The 19,830-nt window shown below is 43.6% G+C and overlaps 2 protein-coding genes across 8 annotated transcripts in view; one reads left to right on the forward strand and one right to left on the reverse strand.

Annotated features, from left to right (window-relative positions):
- The first annotated feature begins 6,692 nt into the window (after positions 1 to 6,692).
- On the forward strand, positions 6,693 to 14,112 carry LOC104562516 (purpurin). The gene is made up of 5 exons (XM_062018814.1): positions 6,693 to 6,809; positions 7,635 to 7,771; positions 8,998 to 9,110; positions 9,923 to 10,135; positions 14,102 to 14,112. Exons 1-5 carry the CDS (start codon positions 6,693 to 6,695, stop codon positions 14,110 to 14,112), a joined length of 591 nt encoding a protein of 196 aa, XP_061874798.1.
- A 1,745-nt stretch (positions 14,113 to 15,857) lies between these two features.
- IDUA (alpha-L-iduronidase) overlaps positions 15,858 to 19,830 on the reverse strand; it is a 46,899-nt gene continuing 42,926 nt past the window's right edge. For all 7 annotated transcript variants that reach the window (XM_062019117.1, XM_062019118.1, XM_062019123.1 and 4 more), the window contains 2 exons: positions 19,180 to 19,280; positions 15,858 to 17,214 (listed from right to left, as the gene is read on the reverse strand). In XM_062019117.1, the coding sequence (XP_061875101.1) occupies positions 17,114 to 17,214; positions 19,180 to 19,280 (202 nt within the window). In that variant the 3' untranslated portion in view covers positions 15,858 to 17,113. The remainder of the gene's footprint in view (positions 17,215 to 19,179; positions 19,281 to 19,830) is intronic.

The raw sequence follows: 19,830 nt of genomic DNA on the forward strand, positions 1-19,830 counted from the left end.
GATTTGTAGGAAGCATGGCCACAATGGGGAAAAAAGGGCAGAGAATAGGGTTGTTTAGCAGGAAAGAGTGAAACACAGAAACTGACTGCAACCTCAAGAGTAATGAAAGAGCAGAAGAGGTTATAAAGTAATGAGGAAGAAAAAGTCTATTGAGTCCATAAGAAGCTGTGGAAACAGCCAAGGACTGAGACCTCTTAAGGTGAGCATGGGTAGTACAGTGACTAAAAGTGGTGGTGAGCCAGGAGGACCATGGGGTGAAAGCTAACAGAGAATACCTATTCCATACTTCTGAAATTGGTTGCTGAGGAAAATCTCTGGGCCTCTCATCAAGGAAGATGCAGATGACAGAAGCATTTCTGCACATCAGAGGGAAATCAAGGCTTCTACAGGGAGTGTTTTGGAGTTTGCTTTTGACTACATATAGAAACAGAAACAGGTAATGCCAAGTGATTCTCAACACAACTGTTCCAGGACATCTAAACCTGGCTGGGAAGATGCTCAGAGAAATACATGTTCAGCTGAGTACAGAAAGAGGCTGAAGCCATGTTGAGATAATGAAGAGGGAGGTGCCCCAGAGATAGGCCCTGCCAAGATAAGGTGACAGTTCTGGGCAGGCGAATGCAATCACAGAGAGCAGCTTTAACTCAAAAAACAGACTACTATGAACAACTAGGGAAACTGAAGTTTGGAAACAAGCGTAGCCTCCATGGGTAAGAAGAGGACAAGACAAGAGATCATGAGAAGAAGCTGTGAGAGACTATGTAGTCTCAGTGCACAAAGCAGAACAGCAGTATAAAGGGGGGTGCCACATCAGCAGGTACAAGGCTGCAGCAAGTAAAAAGCAAGTACTTGTATTCGTGAGACTAGAAAAAAGGTTGGTCATACAAGTATTTTACTGGTCATAACAGAAGTGGTCATAACTGCCATGGCTGCAGGCTCCCAGCAAGTCCTGCAGAGGTTCTGTCAGTGTTTGGGCACACTCTAGCCTCTCTCCTCCTCCTTCCTCCCTTGTGTGCAGAAAAATGTGTAACATTGATTTCCTGCAGTGATGTTTACCAGACATTATTAACTATTTCTTTGAGGCAACATTTGCAATTTTCATCTTATCCAGCTTGTTGCTCAGTCTGAAGTGGATTTATATTGGTCTTTAGGTGAAGAGTATTCCAGTTGCAAGTTTACATAGGTGGTAACACTTTCGGACGCTAAGAGTTGACTGTAATCTATGGGCCTCTGTAAAATACATTGCTTTGCTTCGGAAGTGCCCTCAGCTGATGAGAAGCATGCCACGGTGACAACAATGAAGTTGCCTATCCACTGAAAATGTACCTACCATCAGGTCTTGCGGCATCAAATAAATTAATCCATTTACAGCATAGTACAAACAAACAAAGTCCCGAAAAATGTTACTGATTGTCTGAAGAGAACAAACCCCTTGCTCCTGCCTTCATCTGGCAGAATAATAGGACCAGGCATTGGAGGTACACCACAGATGTCTTCAAGTGCAAAGACCTTAGCCCCAGATGGCTCAATTCCCTCATTTGCCACTCTCCTTGATTGCTTTGAAAAGGCAGGCCATCCAGGCTTCCTGTGCCGAAAAGGCTATCTCTGCCCTCAGGGAACTGCTGTGTTGGCTCAGAGACAAAGATTGTCTCTTTAAACACATGATGCAACCAAAATGAATAAATCTGCCAATGTCTGCAAGTGGACCAGTTCAGCAGTAGTAAATACTAGGTATATATAGGCATGTCAGCTGTGTGCCTTGTAGAAAATAATCCCCAGAACGTTCACCTCTTTATTTTATGGTCAAAAAAAAGTCTGTTTTTCATGAGGTTGACTAGGGCCTGGATGAGTTTTTTTAGTACAGAGTGGCAACAGGCCATTAGGGAAACTGTCATGGCTTAGAGAGTGAAATCCAACAGCTGCAACCATCACCCATACAGTTGCACAGAAACCAGGAGATGGCACAAAATCTGATCTCTTTGGCTGGTGGATCCCTATATGTTAAAATCCCACTTCAGGAGAGATTTTAGCTAGCTCTATATTCTTCCTGTGTTGCCAAGGTAGCAAGATGTTGAAGGGTTTGGAAGAGAGGCTGTAACAGTTTTGCTGTCAACTTCTTCCTGAGAAAACCGTTCCCCCTGGACTGGCTACCCATCACAGCAGAGGAGCTGAGGCTCCTCAACTTCTCTGTGCTTTGAGAAGCCTCCTTTTTTCACTTGCAAACTGGGGGGATATGTGTGGCTGGCTGTGTCTGAGAGGTGCTGTGTGTACAGGAGCTGTGTGCTCTACCATTTGTCACTGAATAGGCCCAGCATGAATGCTATCATACTTCACACTATCATACGTCAGAAGGGAAAAGTGCCTTTTGGTTTGTATCATTTAAAGCTGTGGTGTATTTGAATGGTGCCTTGAAAGCCATAAGGCAGTGATTTATGATGCCTTTTTATCTAATGATGTAACACACCCGAGAACCTTACCCTTGAGCCACAGAGGAACAAACTTCAACTGGTTTCCTCTTCATCTGTATTGCATCACTCCCTTAATTGGGAAAGATCAGCATTACTGAGCAGAAGGCACAGAAACCAAAGAACCTCTTTGCCAAACACTTTCATGTGATGTGACTTACTTCTCCTGCCTCCTGCCCTGGTGAGAGAGTAGGGCAGAGTATTGCTATCATCTCAGTCTCTTGGCAGACCAGGGCTGGGACACAGATCCTCCAGCACATGTGGGTGACACCCCAGAAGTAAGTCCTGCATCCTCAGCAGCATGAATTAGATACATAAAATAAAGATACAGCAGGAAATCCTCCTGATTTATAGTGCAATAACCACTGTGATAGCTGTCAGGGATAACTCAAAATACATCTACATGTAGTTGGTATCCAGCACCCTGTTATCAAGCCCATAACTTGATTGCCTCCTGTAGAGCATGGAACTTAATACCCAAAGCAGGAGGCTATTCAGAGATTTCACACTGTGCCATTGGCTGCTGGACTAGTACATGTTACTAAATCTGAGCTGGCAGTGCAATGGCAGTAATACACAGAGCAGTTTACCCAATGCTTATTCCAACAACGAGGTATAAGGAGGGGGGCTGCTACGGGTAGGAAATCCAAAGCTGCTGCTGCTGTATTTCATAGGATAGGGCAGAATATAAGATTAATCATCTTGTCTGCATACTTGTTTTACTGCAGGCTATTAAAACTAACGGTTACTCTTGTACTGAATCCAGTAGACTGAATGCATGCTTTATTTTTTGGGCCACGAAAAAAACCCAGCCTGTTTGATAAGCAAGTTTGGAACAGAACTTTGGGTACCTTCTTTGACAACCAGATCCAGCAGTGCATCTTTGCTTTTATGGGGCCTGTTTCACATTTCATCAAATTTAACAGGCCCAGGAATATGTTTAAGTACTTAAATACCTCTCCTGTTTTTTTTTTCTATGCTCAGCACAAACTGACAATTGGGAACTCTTTTCACATACTGTGAAAATTAAGATTACTTTGATTTTGTTTTCTTCTTGCTCCAAACAACAAATAATGCAGTAACAGATGTTATAGTCACCAACAAAAACCTTGTACTGTGATTAGCTATTATTAGTATGTCTCCAATCCCCAGGGGATTAAGTGGTCACCTAAGCATGTCTTCGAGTGTCACCTATGTCTCACACGGACATAAACTAATCTGTTTATTGGAAACAGATGAAGTGGTAAATATTTTGAAGTCCTTCTAATTTACAGAAAACACTGCAGTTCACCTCTCAGGGTGGGAAAGCACACTTCTGTACTTGGATTTGGTGTCAGGGGAAAGCCCTTTGAAAATCTAGTGGGCAACTACCCGACAGAAAGCAGTTTAAGAAGTTACATTTTAGATAATTATTTAAGTAGCCAAGCATTTTAAAGAAAGTAAATGGGCTTTCTGTGGTTTTTTCTTTCACTTCTAAATGAAGTAAATGCTAGTGAAGAAGACACAAGTAAAAGGAGCATGTGCCCAGTGAGCTGAAAGTAGGCAGCAGAGTCTGCCCAAGGCCACAGGTTACAAGTTGTGCCTGAATTAATAGAGCTGGTTATCTACTCACTTGGTGATGGAGGCTGCCAGCCCTGTGCAGACCTTCCAGGGACCTGCTCACCCTGCAGCACAGTAACTGTGGTGAGCAGAGAGTGAGAGCTGAAGAATCAGTTTGCCATCTTTTTAGAAAACCAAGACAAGGAGTCCAGGCAGGATGAGGTAGATCCACACTGCCCAGAACATGAAGCAGCTGGAACGTCTTTATAGCAGCTGGGGGTGTGCCATCTCCTCATACCTCCACATTATTTGGTGTCCTGAATAAATTCAAAATACCCAGGGAGAAGAAGGGTCCCTTATGCATAACACTGGCCAGCCCCAAAGTGCTCCACCAGCCACAAAGAATGCCACTTACAAAGAGTGAAGAGCATAGAGTGTGATGGCATGGCTTCACCATAGCTGGGGAGAGCATGGGGGTGGCAGCCAGTCTCTCCATCAGTGGAGAGAGACATGCAGGGGCATTTGCTCCTGCACTCCCAGCCTGGGACAGGTGCTCTCATCCCCCACTTAACAGGTCACTGCCCTGTCAGCTTGCCCAGGTTGCCTTTGAAGCCATGTAGACAGCATGAGTAGGTTATACTTAGTCCCTCCGCCAGCCATGTGCGTGCAAAAGTATCACTCCCTCTATGGTCTAAGTGGAAGCTGCACAGAGGCCAAACCAAACACTTCTCTGGCAGCAATCAAGAACTGTTCTAAACAAGTTGCCTGGAAATCAACACAATTTGCACTAGCTGCAGGTCAACTTCAGGAATTCCTGGACAAGCAGAAGTGAGGGATCTCTGCAGCAAGTCCAACACATCCAGAAGGCTTTAGCTTTACTCTGAACATCCAGATCAATGTATTAGTACTGTATCACTCCCTGGGTGTTGCTGTAGGAACCAGAGGGTCATCAATAGCGGTTATGTGCAAGACAGCTGCCTCCTTGATGGCTGTTTGAAGCTAAATCTCTGAGGTGAGCCTGTGTGGAAAGATTACATGGGCAGTCTTTGTAGTTGGTGAAATTCTCTGCCCACCTGGGGAAATTTTAAGAATGGCAGGCATAGTTGCTACCAAAATTATTTTTCTAGCTGTTTCTGCCTTCTCATCTTTTTGTGCTTTGTTGTATCCCCACAGAAGGCTTTTAGGAAGAACCTCTTAGGAAGGAGAGAGATAAACTATTTATGTAACTGGAAATGCTGACAAGATGAGCTGGGAAGAATGGGTATGAAGATGCTTCAGTGCACAGGAGAACTGAGGACTCTAAGATTTTGATGTGAACATGAAGGCAAAATCTATATTTTCCCCAGTAGATAATGTGTTAACATCTTTCTACTCTTGCAAGGATCACCTCCATAGAACTAATCATGTACTTATCCCATGCAAGTTGTCAAATATGTGAACACATGTCTATGCAGATGAATATGTACAGTCCATGAGTTTCTCAGGTTAATGCTCTGTGCTTATTCTTCTAACACGTGTTAAAAGTGGAAAGACTTCAATCTGACAAAGGTGTGGTACAATCACATCAACAGACTTACTAGCTTTCTGGGCAGCATTTTTCCATTATGTAAAAGCAGTGTTTGTATTAGTACAGCAGTCAGACCCACCAGTGTGAGGATTACAGTTGGTTTTTACATAATGGATTATCCAAGATTAAGTGTTTTATTGAGGCACACAAGCAAAAATAACCAATTAGTGACTTTGCAGATTCATTATTTAAAGGCGGCTGGAGCACAATTGACACAAAACTCTCCTGCTGATTGCAGCACAGAAGCAGAGTGGTCTTGGGGATCTCCAACGCCTCTATCCCAACAGGTAGGTCTCTTCAGTAGTAGCGGGCCCAATCAGAATCTCTTGCAACAGGGAAGTGCAGCTTGCACTGGGAAGCAGCTGGGAAGGGAGTAGCTGCTCAGGTGTTTGGAAGCCCTGGGTTGATTGCTCAGCTTGGGTGCTGTAGACAGATTTCAGGTAACTGTGTTTTATCCTGGTATCTGTACAGGTATTCAGGATCAAATACTCTGCAAGGATGTATATGCAGATGCTCTTTTCCCAAAGTGTGAGGAACAAATATGCTGGGATATGGATGAGCTGGGATACCTGAGACCAATAAAGCTATGGCCATCTTGTGGCTGTCCTACAATGGCAGAACAAGCCTCTAGAAACTGAGTATTATTTGTCATGTTTCTCTAGAGGGAATGGTCTAAGGACAGACAATACAAAGATTTATTTTGTCATCAGAGTAGGCACCTAGGAAGAGTCTGTTTCAGTGATGAGATCTGGTCATAAAGAGCATAGCTTTGCTGGCTTGACATTATTCTTGTGAAAACAAAAATTCTAAAAATTTCAATTTTTTACTGAGCCTTACCAACCTTACCCAGAATATGGCTTGATTTATAATACAAAAATATTGTGAACCACAATACTACTACTGGCAAGCAAAATACTCTTACAAAGTAATTGCTATTGATGTTGACTTTTGGCTGGATTTAGGCACCACAATGGCCCAGTGGCTTCTCACTGGAGGAGTTGATAGTCTACTCTGCATGGAAAGAAGCTAGTTTTAAAATGAAGGGAATGTGTCCGTGGGCACAGTGCCAGCTACCCACATCTGCTGCATAAAATAAAACTCACTTGCTTTTGTCTTGCAGAATGAAATACACACAGTATGTTCTCCTGGCCTCGATCTTCTCCACTGTTGAATATAGCCTAGCCCAGACCTGTGCAGTGGAATCTTTCTCTGTGAAAGACAATTTTGATCCAAAAAGGGTAATTATGGTTACTTCATCAGTATATGTGAAGAAGCTTAACATATAAACTGTTTTTCCATGTTACAGGTTGTGTTAATCCAAAGGGGATCCTCACCACAAGTTAACTTCTTTTCTTTACTCTCTCTCAGACACTGCTCCTGTAGTTAACTTTTGATGGCCTCCCTGTCTGTCAGTCACCTGTTGAGATCTTGTTTTCATTTTACCAGACACTGCTAGTACATTTTCAGGGGACCTTTTTCTTTTTTTCATAGAGATGTTCCTCTCCTGAATCTCATTTAATTTCCCCTGCTGTTCCTCCCCCCAACACATCCTTTCTTCTTCATAGTGCCTAGAGTCCTCTCTCTCTGCTTTGCTGGGTAAATCTTTTTCACCATCATATATAAACTGTGGCTGCCAGCAGCCACAGGAGTGGCTCCAGACAGCTGGCTAAAGTCTTTTTGGCAGCAATTTGGAAAATGGAAAAGGGGCCTGCACAGGAACAGGAAAGAACAGTCCTGACTCCCAGTAGGCATCTTGGGATGGGAGAAGCTTTCAGTGTGGAGTCAGTGTGACAGGAATGTCTCACATGATGATGAGTATGTGCACACAGGAAGACCCACTCGTCCTAGACCCAATCCTCCTGGCACAGAAGCAAAGGTTCATCAGGTGGCATAGCAGGACTTTGGTGCTACATACCCACAAAAACTCAGACTTTCTCCATCAGACAAGCAATTGCTAGTTAGAAGGGCACTATGTGTGTATATATGTATACATATATATATATAAAAGTTAATCTTCCCATGGTGATTAATCCAGTTGTTAATCCAGTTGTCTTCCATGTTAGTATGCCGGGAAATGGTATGCCCTGGCCAAGAAGGATCCAGAAGGCCTCTTCCTTCAGGACAACATCTCTGCTGAATACACTGTGGAGGAAGATGGCACAATGACAGCTTCTTCCAAAGGCCGAGTGAAGCTTTTTGGGTGAGTTCTCTTGACTTTCGGCTGTAGCTGTTGCCATAAGGTATTAGAGAAGGGGGACATGTATGTGATCTACCCTTGGCACACACCACGACTGGCTTTTGTTCATCAAAAAGAGAAGCTCAATCAAGATCATGTATTAGAAGTGAGAGATACTTTTGAGTCCTGGATTACTTCTCAACCTGGCTCTGGTCTGGGTTCATCAAAAAAGCATAAAGTCAATTATGAAGTCAAATCTTGAGTGATGGTGCTATTAAGTAAATGGATTGCAACCAAGTGAGAGGAGCTAGCAAAGCCTGCAGGGCTGAGGGTGCTGGGCAGCTCTCGTTTCACTGAGAGGTTGAGGGGAAGGGGAGGAGTGTAAGTGAGCATTACTTTCACACATCTTTCAACAGTGTTGGATGGGAGGAAAACAAAGAGTTAACTCTTGGACAACATTGCACTGCCTGAATAGAAAGATGAAAGGAAGCTTAAGACCTTTGTCTGTTGATCATGGTTGCTATAAGGAATTACAGTATGTAAAGGTATTAAATGGCTTTCTGGGTGTACCAAAAAAAATCCTACAGCAAAACTGGGGCTTCAAGCAGGCTATCAAAAACTGTCCTAATAGCATGAATAGTTGAGTAGAGCTGTGAGTAGGCCAACCAGAGAAGAGCATTAGAAAAAAATGATGATGAAGACGGGAAGATAGAGTGTTCAGGCAGCTACGGGGTTCCTGCAGCCTTGGACAGCAGAGTAGCTATTATTTCTGTGCTTGTAACAGACATCCCTGTGCCAACAGAGCTAAGAAGGGTTAGGGTGAGGAAAGCCAACTCCCTGCCTCCATCTGGGGACACAGCAAATGAGTCCAAAGGCAGGTTAGCTCACACTGCAAACTGCTAGTAGGGAGCCAAACAATGACGTTGTCCATCATTTTGCTCAGTGGCTGTCTACTCATACAGGAATGGGTGGTAAAAAGCCTGATGAGCTGGAGGAGATCCAGGTCACTGCTCCAGTGCCAGCACAGCTGCTCAGCAGAGAGGGGGAAACAGATGGCAGTAATGCATTGTCAGTGGTGAGAGGCTGTCAGAGTTGCATTACTTCAAGACAGTGACTCTGCATCAAGAAAGGCCATGCCCGAGATAGTTGTGGTGAACTGCACCCTGATTCTCACCCAGGTACTGAGGGACACCTGCCGGAAGCTCAGACGTTGCAGGGTTTTACTTTCAGTCTCATGTGTCTCATTGCAGGTTCTGGGTGATCTGTGCCGACATGGCTGCTCAGTATACAGTACCTGACCCAACCACTCCAGCAAAAATGTACATGACCTATCAAGGCCTGGCCAGCTACCTCTCCAGCGGTGGTGAGTGAACTTCTCCCAGTGTTAGTCAAGAGCTTAAAGGTGTTCAGATTTGTGTGTTTCAGTATATAACCAGGAAAAAACAGCTGACCACAGGTTGCTCCAAGAAGAGACAAAACATTCTTTGGGAGGGGAAGAGGTGTGCAGGGGAACCACACAAACACACACAACATGCTTTTTCCAAGCAGTGATTTTTGTCTCCACAGAAGTGGCAGGATCTAGGGACTCCTCAGAGTCCCCATCTACTTACCATATATATTAAAAGGGAGCACACAGCTTAGAGGCAATGGGCCCCTATAGATGTGGGATTCCAGCTGTGGAGGCTGGGCAGGACTTGGCTTGTTAATGCATAGGAATGCGTAAGAAATATAGAAATATATAATGCATAAGAAATACAGTAACATAACACTGTAGGTAAGCCACACCACAATGCACTTAGGTGAGCAAAGCTGGAAAACAAGAGGCATGTTTTGCTGAGCCTTTTAGTATACGAAATTCATGGATAAAATTTCATTTTCATGCCTTACTGTCCCGTACTTGAGCGAAAACATAAAGTGATCTTTTCTCACTGAAAACCTGGGAAGTCCTAGTCCTCTTAACACTTCTAGCTGAGAAACCAAGGGTGAAAAGACACTGAGCACCGTGGAGAACAACCTAGGCTCAAGACACCCAGTGCTTCTCTTCATGGTACGGAGATAAACTGGACGTGGGAGGTGACTTTAGGTCCACTGGGAAGCCATTGATGTCTAGATCTGAGGTGGACCATGGGTGCTCTGTTTTGCCCACCATGACAAAAGTGTGTTCTTGTGTTTCAGGGGACAACTACTGGGTGATTGACACTGATTATGATAACTATGCCATTACCTATGCCTGCCGCAGTCTAAAGGAGGATGGCTCCTGTGATGATGGCTACTCCCTGATCTTCTCGCGCAACCCTCGTGGCCTGCCCCCTGTCATTCAGCGCATTGTGCGCCAGAAGCAGGAAGAGATCTGCATGTCTGGCCAGTTCCAGCCCGTGCTTCAGTCAGGTACTTTGGGGCTAATTAGCAAACTCGTTGAAATGGCTGCACTGGCAGCTGGTAGAGTTGCATTTGCTGTATGTGACAGAATTGTATGTAGCAAACTGAGTTGCACTCTGTAAGCAATTTCCCCTTAATGCTGTATGTCATGAGAAAACAGCTGCAAAGGGAACTCCCCACCAGTGACAGCCTGTTACAGGGTGGTTGTTCTCCTCTAAGTGCCTTAGGTTTGCCCTTACAGGAACCCTGTGTTCTGAACGTGGCACACTACCAAAGGAAGGTCTGCTTTGTTCCGCTAACAGATAGGATAGAGAGGAGTGTAACAACCTGGTGCTTCTGCACTTGGAAATGCTCATCTTGGCCAACTAGGAAACACTTTCCTGTAGGTCTGTGCACGGTCCTCCAGAAAAGGAGAAGCTGCCTGCAGAAAGGAGCACACTCACTCTTCTGAGCTTCACCATGACCTGTGTCCTGGGCCATCTGAGTAGCAGAGAGAAGTGGCTCTGAGCAGCAGTTCTGACTGCCAGCAGTGGGACAATGTGTACACATACAGTCCAACAGAGCATGTCTAAAGTGCATTTTGAGAGATCCTTTTTTCTTGAGGCATGTGAACTGATCTTCCAGCTCATATGCTGTCTCATGAGACAGGCAAATAATTCTTTAAGGCTATGGTGGAGGCAGAAATGCCTCTTTTTTTGGCAGCTGAGAGCCTACACCCTGCACACACACACTGTCTTGCCTACAGGTTGGCAGTTTACTAAGCCAGGCCTAAGGACCTGGGCTGGGGTCTTGCCACAGTAACACATCTCCTGCACCACTGGTGCTAAAATAGCAGCTAAAATGTTCTGAGTGGCACATCGTTGCATGAGGCAGTCCTCCACCACAGGGCAGCTGCTGGCATCATCCGAGGTCACAGGCCTGGAATGGCCATCCTTGCGTTTGTGCTCGCCCCCTGCACTGCTTGCTGTGGTGGAGTGAGGGCAGTTGACTTGTCATCTTGTGCCTAGGTGCTCACATAAGGCAAAAACTCAAACTCAGGGCTAGCTGTGAGTTGCCAAGTCTGCACAAGTGCTATGCCAACAGATACAGAGCAACTTTTGCTCACCCCCGCCCTCCACATCTGTGATTCAGAAGTACCCTAGGAATACCACAGCTAAACGCTGTTAAAGCACTTTGGAAATTTACTTACAAGGACTAAAGTCTACTTTTGTTTCTTTTCAGGGGCTTGCTAAAAGTACACTTCTGATCCTATCCTCAAGCACAGAAACCAGACCTCTTGGTCTTGTCTTGAAGTTGTCACTCAGGTAATAAAAAAAATCATGGTATGGACTAGTGTGTTTTTCCTGAAAGACATATGAAAATGTTGGGGTTTTTGTAAACTGCATACAATACAGCATTGATAATTCAATTTGCAGGGGAATTCCTAACGTGGCATTTGTCAATAAAGCATTTTTAAAAAACCACACCTGTGCAACTTCTTCTTTGACCTTCTGTCCTCTTGGGGAGCAGGAAGAGCTGGGCCACTCTCCAAGAGATGAGATGGCAGCCACCTGTGGCTCCAGCACTGGCAACATAGTGTCCCTCCTTGGCACTGGGCAGGGGGGGTGACAGGGACAGGTGTCCTGACAGGGCTGGTGCCCACACAGAAACATGGGGACAGGGCAGGTCTGGGTTCACTTGGGAAGTCCAGACCACCAGCAAGGGAAGCAAGGCAGATCTCCAGTGTGTCTGCAAGGTGGTTCCAGCATAGACCACATAACTTCCCCACCAACATTTCTGTTTTATTTCTGAAGCTAAGGTATCTTCTTGAAAAACTCTGGGATGAGGCTGATAGTGTGATCCTTGCTGCCTGGTAGTATCTTGTGGTCATTTCTGGTACACCTGAATACTCAAAGGTCTGCACAGAGTACTTCTAGCTACACTCTGAATCATACATGCAATAAAGGAGATGTTCCTTTCAAGAATGGTGGGACATTGCTTTAAAGGAGCAGTTATTTGCATTTCTAAAGGCATAAGTAGTAATTTACTCGCCATTACCTTCATAATCCAGCCTCCAGTATCTGAGAGGTGTAGAAATGAAAGATATAGAACCAACAGGTTTTACAGCCAAAAATTTCACAGATAGAGGGGGAAAAATTAATAATATCCAAATAACTTCAGTTAGAAGAAGGGTAACCTGAGTCAGTATTTTGACATGTACTTCCCACTGCTCAGAGTAAACTCACATTCACTTTGAATGCTTCCTATGAATAAAACTATGAGTGTAGAACACCCCCTGCACCCTGCTGATTCCCACAGTTTATCACAAACACACATTTCTACAACCAGTGGTTGCCAAGCATAGAGGGAAGACCAGGTTGAAAAGCCTCTGTACCTGAGGCTTTCAAAATGTATGTGGCACAAATTTAGTACTGAGGGAAGACCTTCAGGACACTACACTATAAAACAGCTTCTGCAAGTTGCTTGCACAATTTGATCTATGGTATCTGTCGAAAGGAGTACAAAACCCACAGACCGCTCTTCTCCAAGGCCAGAGACACTAGCCCAGAGATGCAGGGAAGTCTTTCAAGCTTGCACTTCTCAGGATTTCTCAGAAGGACTCCTAAGGCTCTCAACTAGCATCGAATAAAGCTGTTCCTTGCTATTGTGGTCTAGTGAAAGCTACCCTCGTGGTTAATGAGATGGTGAGATGCCATCTAAAGCTAAGGACAGCAGCAGACAATGTAAACAAAAAACCACACAGATAAGAGACTCATAAGTGTTGAAAAAACACCAGCCGTTTGTCCTGGACTAAGTACAAGGTCATCGCATTGACTGAATGCTCAATACTTGTCCTGCTCTCCCATGAGCAGGATTGGGGTGGAGATCTGTGAACTTAGGACTTGCATCACAAGTGATTAGACAACACTAACCCTTTATGAAGGAACCTGGCCTTTGTCCAAGACACTCAGACCAATACAATCAGTTCTAGAGAAGTAGGATTTTATGCCTAGAGTTACAATAACTGTATGACCAAAGCAGATCAGAAGTCTAGCAAGAAGGGTCTACACACTTAAACAGGTGCATATTGTACTTGGCAATAGTCTGTCCAAATAAGACAGGCAGTGAAATCCCGTCTCAGACACACAAGTTTGTGCCTCCAGGTTTGTAAAAGGATGATGGTGATTCTGGAAGAATAACACGCTCCAGGAATCTGCTTTGTTCCTGGAGGAACTGAGGGACCGTGTTCCCATTAGGATGGCATGCAGGCCCTCACCATATGATTTGGGGAGCTAATAAACAGAAGGGAGTTAATCTGGATTTCTCCACTGACTACTTAAAATGTGAAAGATGAGGTCAGACAGGGCAAGCAGCTGCAAGTGTATTCTGATCTGATCTTAATTTCTGTTGTTATTTTGACATAAACCATCTACAACGTCTACAGGTAGACATATTTCTGTCTGCCGTTTGAGGTAGCTGATGAGAACTAGTCTGTTATCCTGTATTTTAAGCATATGTGTAGGTCTCAATTCATAATCTCTGTCCTGCACAAACTTTCCACTAACAAGAGAAATGAAAAAGCTGTATACAAATGAAAAGGACTGTTGTTTTGTCCTCAGAAAGTCCTTTAGTGCTGGCAGAAGGACTACAGCTGTGCAACAGCAGGAGGAACCCTGCAAGGACACTGCCCTTCACATGCCAGTAAACCTCCTCCCAGCAAGGACGCTGCAAGTCCCGAGACCTGACGCAATGATACCATGTTGAGTTAGACCACTTTTCCCTGGGCTGTGGTAACTGAGGCAATATTTGCAGTTAAGTTCCTACCTAAGCCTTGAAATGTATGATGATCAGTCTCCTTTCATGTAATGTTTGAAGCCACACCAATCAAACTATTTTTTATACCTTGAGAACAGGCTTTACTTCCTAAGATTAAATTGTTGACACAAGAGTTTTGAGCATTTTCGGTAACGTAATGATCAAATCTTATTTTTACAGGTTTCATATGAAATAAACGTGAATAAAACCAGGTTTTGTTGGGTAGCACAAGAGACAGTAACAAGTGCAGACAACATAAAACACTTCTTTGAAAGATTTTTCCCTAGCATTCATTTTAATAAACAGTTGCAAAACCCCAGAAGCTTTTTCTTGAAGAGTGGACAAATGATCTTGTCTTGCAGTTGCAGTTAGATTATTTGGATTTATGTCCAGCCAGAGACATACCTGACTGTATAATAAAATTAAAGGCTGTCCTAAAATTGTTTAGACTTGCTCATTGCTCAAAAGAATAAACTTTCAATAAAGTAGCAAAGTAGAAAAAAACCTTGCTGAAGGTTAAAAACTTGCTTCTGAAGAGATGGTGCACCATATTTGGTCAGCTCTGCCTTCCATGCATATTTGCTACTGCCAGGAAAACACCTGGAAAGGTACTGTGCCTTCTGCATTTTGGATGATGTTTAATGCAAAAGCCCTAAAAGAGGCTTAGTGACAGATTTTTGAAGTGACTGGACTTGACCCTAAGAAACCGTATTTTATTTGCATCTACAACATGTTAAGCTCTGTCCTTGCAACTGAAATGTCTGGTTTTTTTCCATGTATTTCAGTAAGAAATACAATAATGTATAAAATTTTATCATGAAACCTTAGTTTTTTAACAAGGCAAAAAAATAAGCGTGAGAATTACAAACCACCTCAAGGAGACAGCTCAAAGCCTCCTGTCTGTCGCTGCTGAAAAAAAAATCCTGAGCAAGCAGAACTCCCAGCTTGAAATCTTCTTACAGATGGGTATGTTGCCTTCAAGGAAATAACCTGGCATAGGGACAGACTTCAATACAGTGAAAGAGTAGGTAAATTACCATTCTCTGTTTTGCACCTTTGCAAAAGCCAAATATTCCACCAGGACTCATCAGTTCTGCATCATTTGCCTCATTTAATTTGCCATTAGCAACCTCATTTGTGCGAGATATAGTTGAAGTTCGTCTGCTAAATAAAGTAGGGCAGTGATGTTTTTATCTTCTGGTTTTCATGATTTGTACCCCTATATATTTTCTACTGTATCCTACATAGCATACTCTTCATAATAACTATGATTCTTTTCTTTCCCCGCCAAATACCTGGAAGTAGTGCACGGTCCTTGGTTTGATAAAGATTGCTATCTCTGCCAGTATGGGAAAATTTTAGAGCAGAAAGCCACTCAAACAGGACATCTTAACAGGGTAATCTGTCCTCTCAAGTTCCTGTAATTTCTTCTGTGGTTCCACTTCATACTTGCAAAACAATGTCTTAGCTGTTAGATTTTGTTTAACTGACTATTCTGGTTCTTCATTTAGGGGTAGCTATAGCAACTTCGAAATCTATTTTTACTATCTCCATCCAAGTAGAACTCTCACTAACATTTTTGAAACTAAGAAAGTTATCAATTCAGAAGGCTCCAATGGCCTTTTTTCTTTTCTGCACAAGCTTTTATGGGTAAGGGACTGGAAGATTATGTTGTGACAAGTGTTCTTTATTAAAATTTCAACCAGGTAAGAAACATTTCATCTGAATTCTACAACAAAACAAATCTTTTAAGGCTAACTTTCAGCATAAGCACATGAAAATGACCAGAAGGTAACAACACACAAGGCCTTGTCTCATATGCAGACTTGGGTGTTTTTTCATCTAAGACCCAAATGTTTCATCAAATATTCAGTCTTTGTTGTTATGTTGGTGAGGTGGCTGATGTCAGCAAAGAGAGCAGTAGGGGATTTGTTTGTGTGACAAAGTTGCTCCTATTATAGAAAACACTCCAGCTGTTTTCACTGGCATTATCCTTCCCTCTACAAGCATTTTAAAAGCACAGTTCAAACAGTGCCAGTTGTGAAAAGGGGAGAGGAAAAAACCACCCCTGCAATTTCAGGGAATTTCACTGTTACATAAAGTGTTTGGCAGCTGCAAGGACAGACAGAGGTGTTCTGCAGCCCATGATCTCAGGCTACCACATGGTTTTGCACATGCATTGTAAAATTGAGTGTGCTGTCCTGCAATATGAAAACACAAAAGCTTCCAACTAGCATTTCAGTTGTCTCCTGGCCACCCAAACCCAACCCTCAGGTCATTTGCAGTCTAAGAGTGGAGGCATCCTAGGGAAAAGATGTAAGCTGTAAAGACTGTAGAAGGCCAGGCTGTGTAACAGCAATGGAGAGAGCAAGGGGCTTTCAGGGTTAGTCTATGAAGAGGCAGCAGCTGACAGCTTCAGCGCACACAGGTGACTTGGAAAAAGCAGCAAGGAGAAAATCAGGGAAATCTAGAGACTAGATTCCTAAGCCTTCTTATGCCTTCTTCCCCTCTGAGGATGAGCTGTGATGTCTTCCTCTGCCCATGTGAGGGACATAGCTCTGGAAACCAAATAACTGTCACAAATACAGAGAGCAGGGTGAAAACCCCTCTGTGACAGCACGGAGAACCTAATTTGCCTGAAGACATGGCAGGTGCTCTGAAATAACCCACTGCACATCTAAATGGCCAGGGAATAGGCTCCTTCCCCTCACTCTCTGGACACATCTGTTTGCTGTGTGCTTTTTCATCAAACCATTATGTCAAGACAGCCTGGCATCTGAGACAGGTAGTTCACTCTCAGACAGGTCCTCCTTGTGCCTTTGCTGCCATTCTCATGCATGCAGTGAAGTGACAATCCTGTTTCTGCAGCAGTTTGTGACCTCTATAAATCTTTGGCTGTCCTGGTCATTAGCTCAGTGTAGAATAAGGAATTAAAAATACTTCTTGCCCAAATTCCTAGTTACCAAGCTGAATCCCAATCCTATGGCAGCCTCTTACAGTTGCTCCAGCTCTGTTGTCAGTTGTGTTCTGAAAAGTTAATAGGAGCAGTGGCTCCTAACTTGCATTCCTAACTTGCTTCATCAAGTCCTTTGATACTCCTTCCTCAGCTTGGGAGGATTTTATTTTTCTGGAGAGTTGTCACTTGCAGAGAGCATATACCACTCAGACACCAAGCCAGGCACCACTCTTCAGTCACTTGCAATCTTCAACATACTCCACAGAGAGAGAGGGTAGGCCTGCTTTCCCCCAGTAATCAATGGCTCGCACTCTGTAAAAGCCAGAGACTGAGCTTCCTGCAAATGAAAAGGTTAGAATTGGTCACTGTACGGAAAGCTGATACCTGTGGTGCTTAGGGGTTGTGCTACAGAGGTTCTGAAATCAACTCTGCACCCTATGTAAGTGTGTCTGTGCCTAAGTAAAAAGGATTATCAATTCCTCATGGTCAAATACTGGCCTTTTTTTCTTTGTTGCACCAAGGACATCCTACCTCCTCATCATCTCTTTTCTGTCTGAATTGTGCCTTTGGAACAGGTTACATGGGGACAAGATCAACAAAGAAGCAGAACAAGAAGCATGGAGGCTGATGGAAAACCCTCTGCTCAACTCAGGAAGCTCCAAAGGTATGTCAGTTGATGCTCTGTGGCTGATAATTTTCATCCTTGATCCAGTTCAAAGAACACACCCTTCACTAGCAGTCTTTAACCTCACAAGCAATACAACCTTTTTTTCTCAGCTATTTACTTGATTTTTATGTGTGCTTAAGTATTCTTTTTGTCCCCCAAAAAAACAATGCTAATGAGTGAGAGGGAAATATCTAGCAATAAAGGCGGCTCAGATGTAAGGCTTTTTTGAAGCAGTCTTTTCTGATTTTGAAACAACTAAATCTGTTAAGTTTCCTAGGTGTGCAACACTAGATGATAACACATCTTAGTCTCAGAGATTTGCCGTAGCAACAATTTATGGTCTTTGCTTACCTGTGCAGCCTTTACGTTGTGGTAACAGCTCTGAACTTTATGATTCACCCACTGCTGATGCCTTTCTCAGGCTAACATGAGCTTGTGTTTCTGGCAAAAATCTCTCTGAATTGCTCTTTACTAGTATCACTTTGAGGCAAAGTCTGTCTGTGTTTCATGCAGTTCTGATCAGTGCTTATTAGTATATACTTGTTGGACCCACCACATTGTGGATTAGACCACACGTGGTCAAAAAATCCCCCAAAATAACAACAAAAAATACCCAAAGGAAACATCCCTACCTTTTTTCATCATTTCTCTTCTGGGTATGTTTCTACTGGATCTAGACTGTACTTGAAGGAGGAAGAATCACAGGCTCTCGGAGAAGCTTTGCCTCTTGACAAAGATGACACTCACTGCCCTCTAACATGAAATGTCTAAAACTCAGGCAGCAAGACATGGCTAAAGACAAAACACTACAAAACAGCAAAGAAAGAAGGCTTCCCTTGGCTAGTTGTTCTGACAGCCAGGACAAACTGTCCTACAGGAGGATCTCTCCTGTTCTCTTAAGGAGTATGTCAATAGCTCATGATTGTCAAGCCATAAAAGGGCATGGGAACAGGGACAGGTGACCACGATGAAAGCAGAATTGTGACTTCACCCTAAAGCAGCTCAAAATGTGAGAAATGTGAAAGAACCAACCTCTCCATGAAAGGTGGACATGACCTCCAACTAACTTGTGTGCTGACACCATATCCTTCATCAGTCTAACACTTCAATACTCAGTGGTACAAAATGAGTGATACCTAGGCAGTTTGGTCCAACTGCCCTACCCCAAGAGCATTGTACAAATTTAGGCAAGGGTGTGGCCAATACTCGTGGGACTGAGACCAATCCTCAGACTTGTCTTACGATGAGTCTTCTACCAAGAGCACAATACCAAGCTGTCATGTGGAGCAATTTGTTTTGTTCTCATTTTTGCATGCTTCTACACCAGCTACAAATAGGGACAAAAATGTTGCTTTGCCTCTTAGGGAGCTTGCCAGGTCCAGAGCTGCATAACTTTGGTTTACTAATGGCAATACTCTCAATAAATGACCTCATGACTACTTGTCGATTACTGCTTGTCCTTGAGAATATAGCTTTCACCAAGAACATGGCCTTAAAGGAAGGGACATGCTCTAATTTGTAATAAGAGCATACGTCACTATCATGCAACACATCTTCAGGTGTATGATGCTTCACACACTTTCAAGCGGCACTATCAATGTGACATATTACATAATATGTGCACTCTTGCCTTACCAGGACTATAGACCCAGAGGGTGAATATTGTGTCTTTGGCATTAATCCGCTGGTATACTTGTCCATCTGGTGAGAACTCCACTTCAAACGTCTTTATACATCTAGAAAAAAATCCAGACAGCTCCATAAATGCAACCAATAAAATGGTGAGCAATCAAATACTAATCTCAGGGTCATTTCAACAAAGAAGGACAAAACCTCAAAATACTCAGTCGACTCATTCCTACCAAATGTCAGACAGCATGGATTGTCAGAGTTAGGAAAAATCACTGCTCCAACAACTCACAGAAGAGCACTTGGACTGACCTGCTATATAACAAACTGTTAACCAACCCAGGGTTTTCAAGGCTGAAGAGTCTAGAGAGACTGACTTGAGAAGAAGCTGAGTCAGTGCTTCTTGAGGGAGTCTGGATGCACATTGGATAGCTTATGGCAGTTCAGCTACAGAGGGTTTCCAGTCTAGTACAGCTTGCTGGAGCAAGGAGCTGGAGGTTTCCTCTTCTAGATCACATCCCTTACAGGAATATGCAAGATCTCACATAGGTACCTGGTGCTAATATAACTTATGGATCTGTCTGTCTGCTATGCTGAAGGCAAGTCCCTCAGAAATACCGTTGGATGATGTTAAGCAACAGGCAGACTCCCTTGCTC

This window comes from Colius striatus, chromosome Z (genome assembly GCF_028858725.1).
Source record: "Colius striatus isolate bColStr4 chromosome Z, bColStr4.1.hap1, whole genome shotgun sequence".
Taxonomy (NCBI): Eukaryota; Metazoa; Chordata; class Aves; order Coliiformes; family Coliidae; genus Colius; species Colius striatus.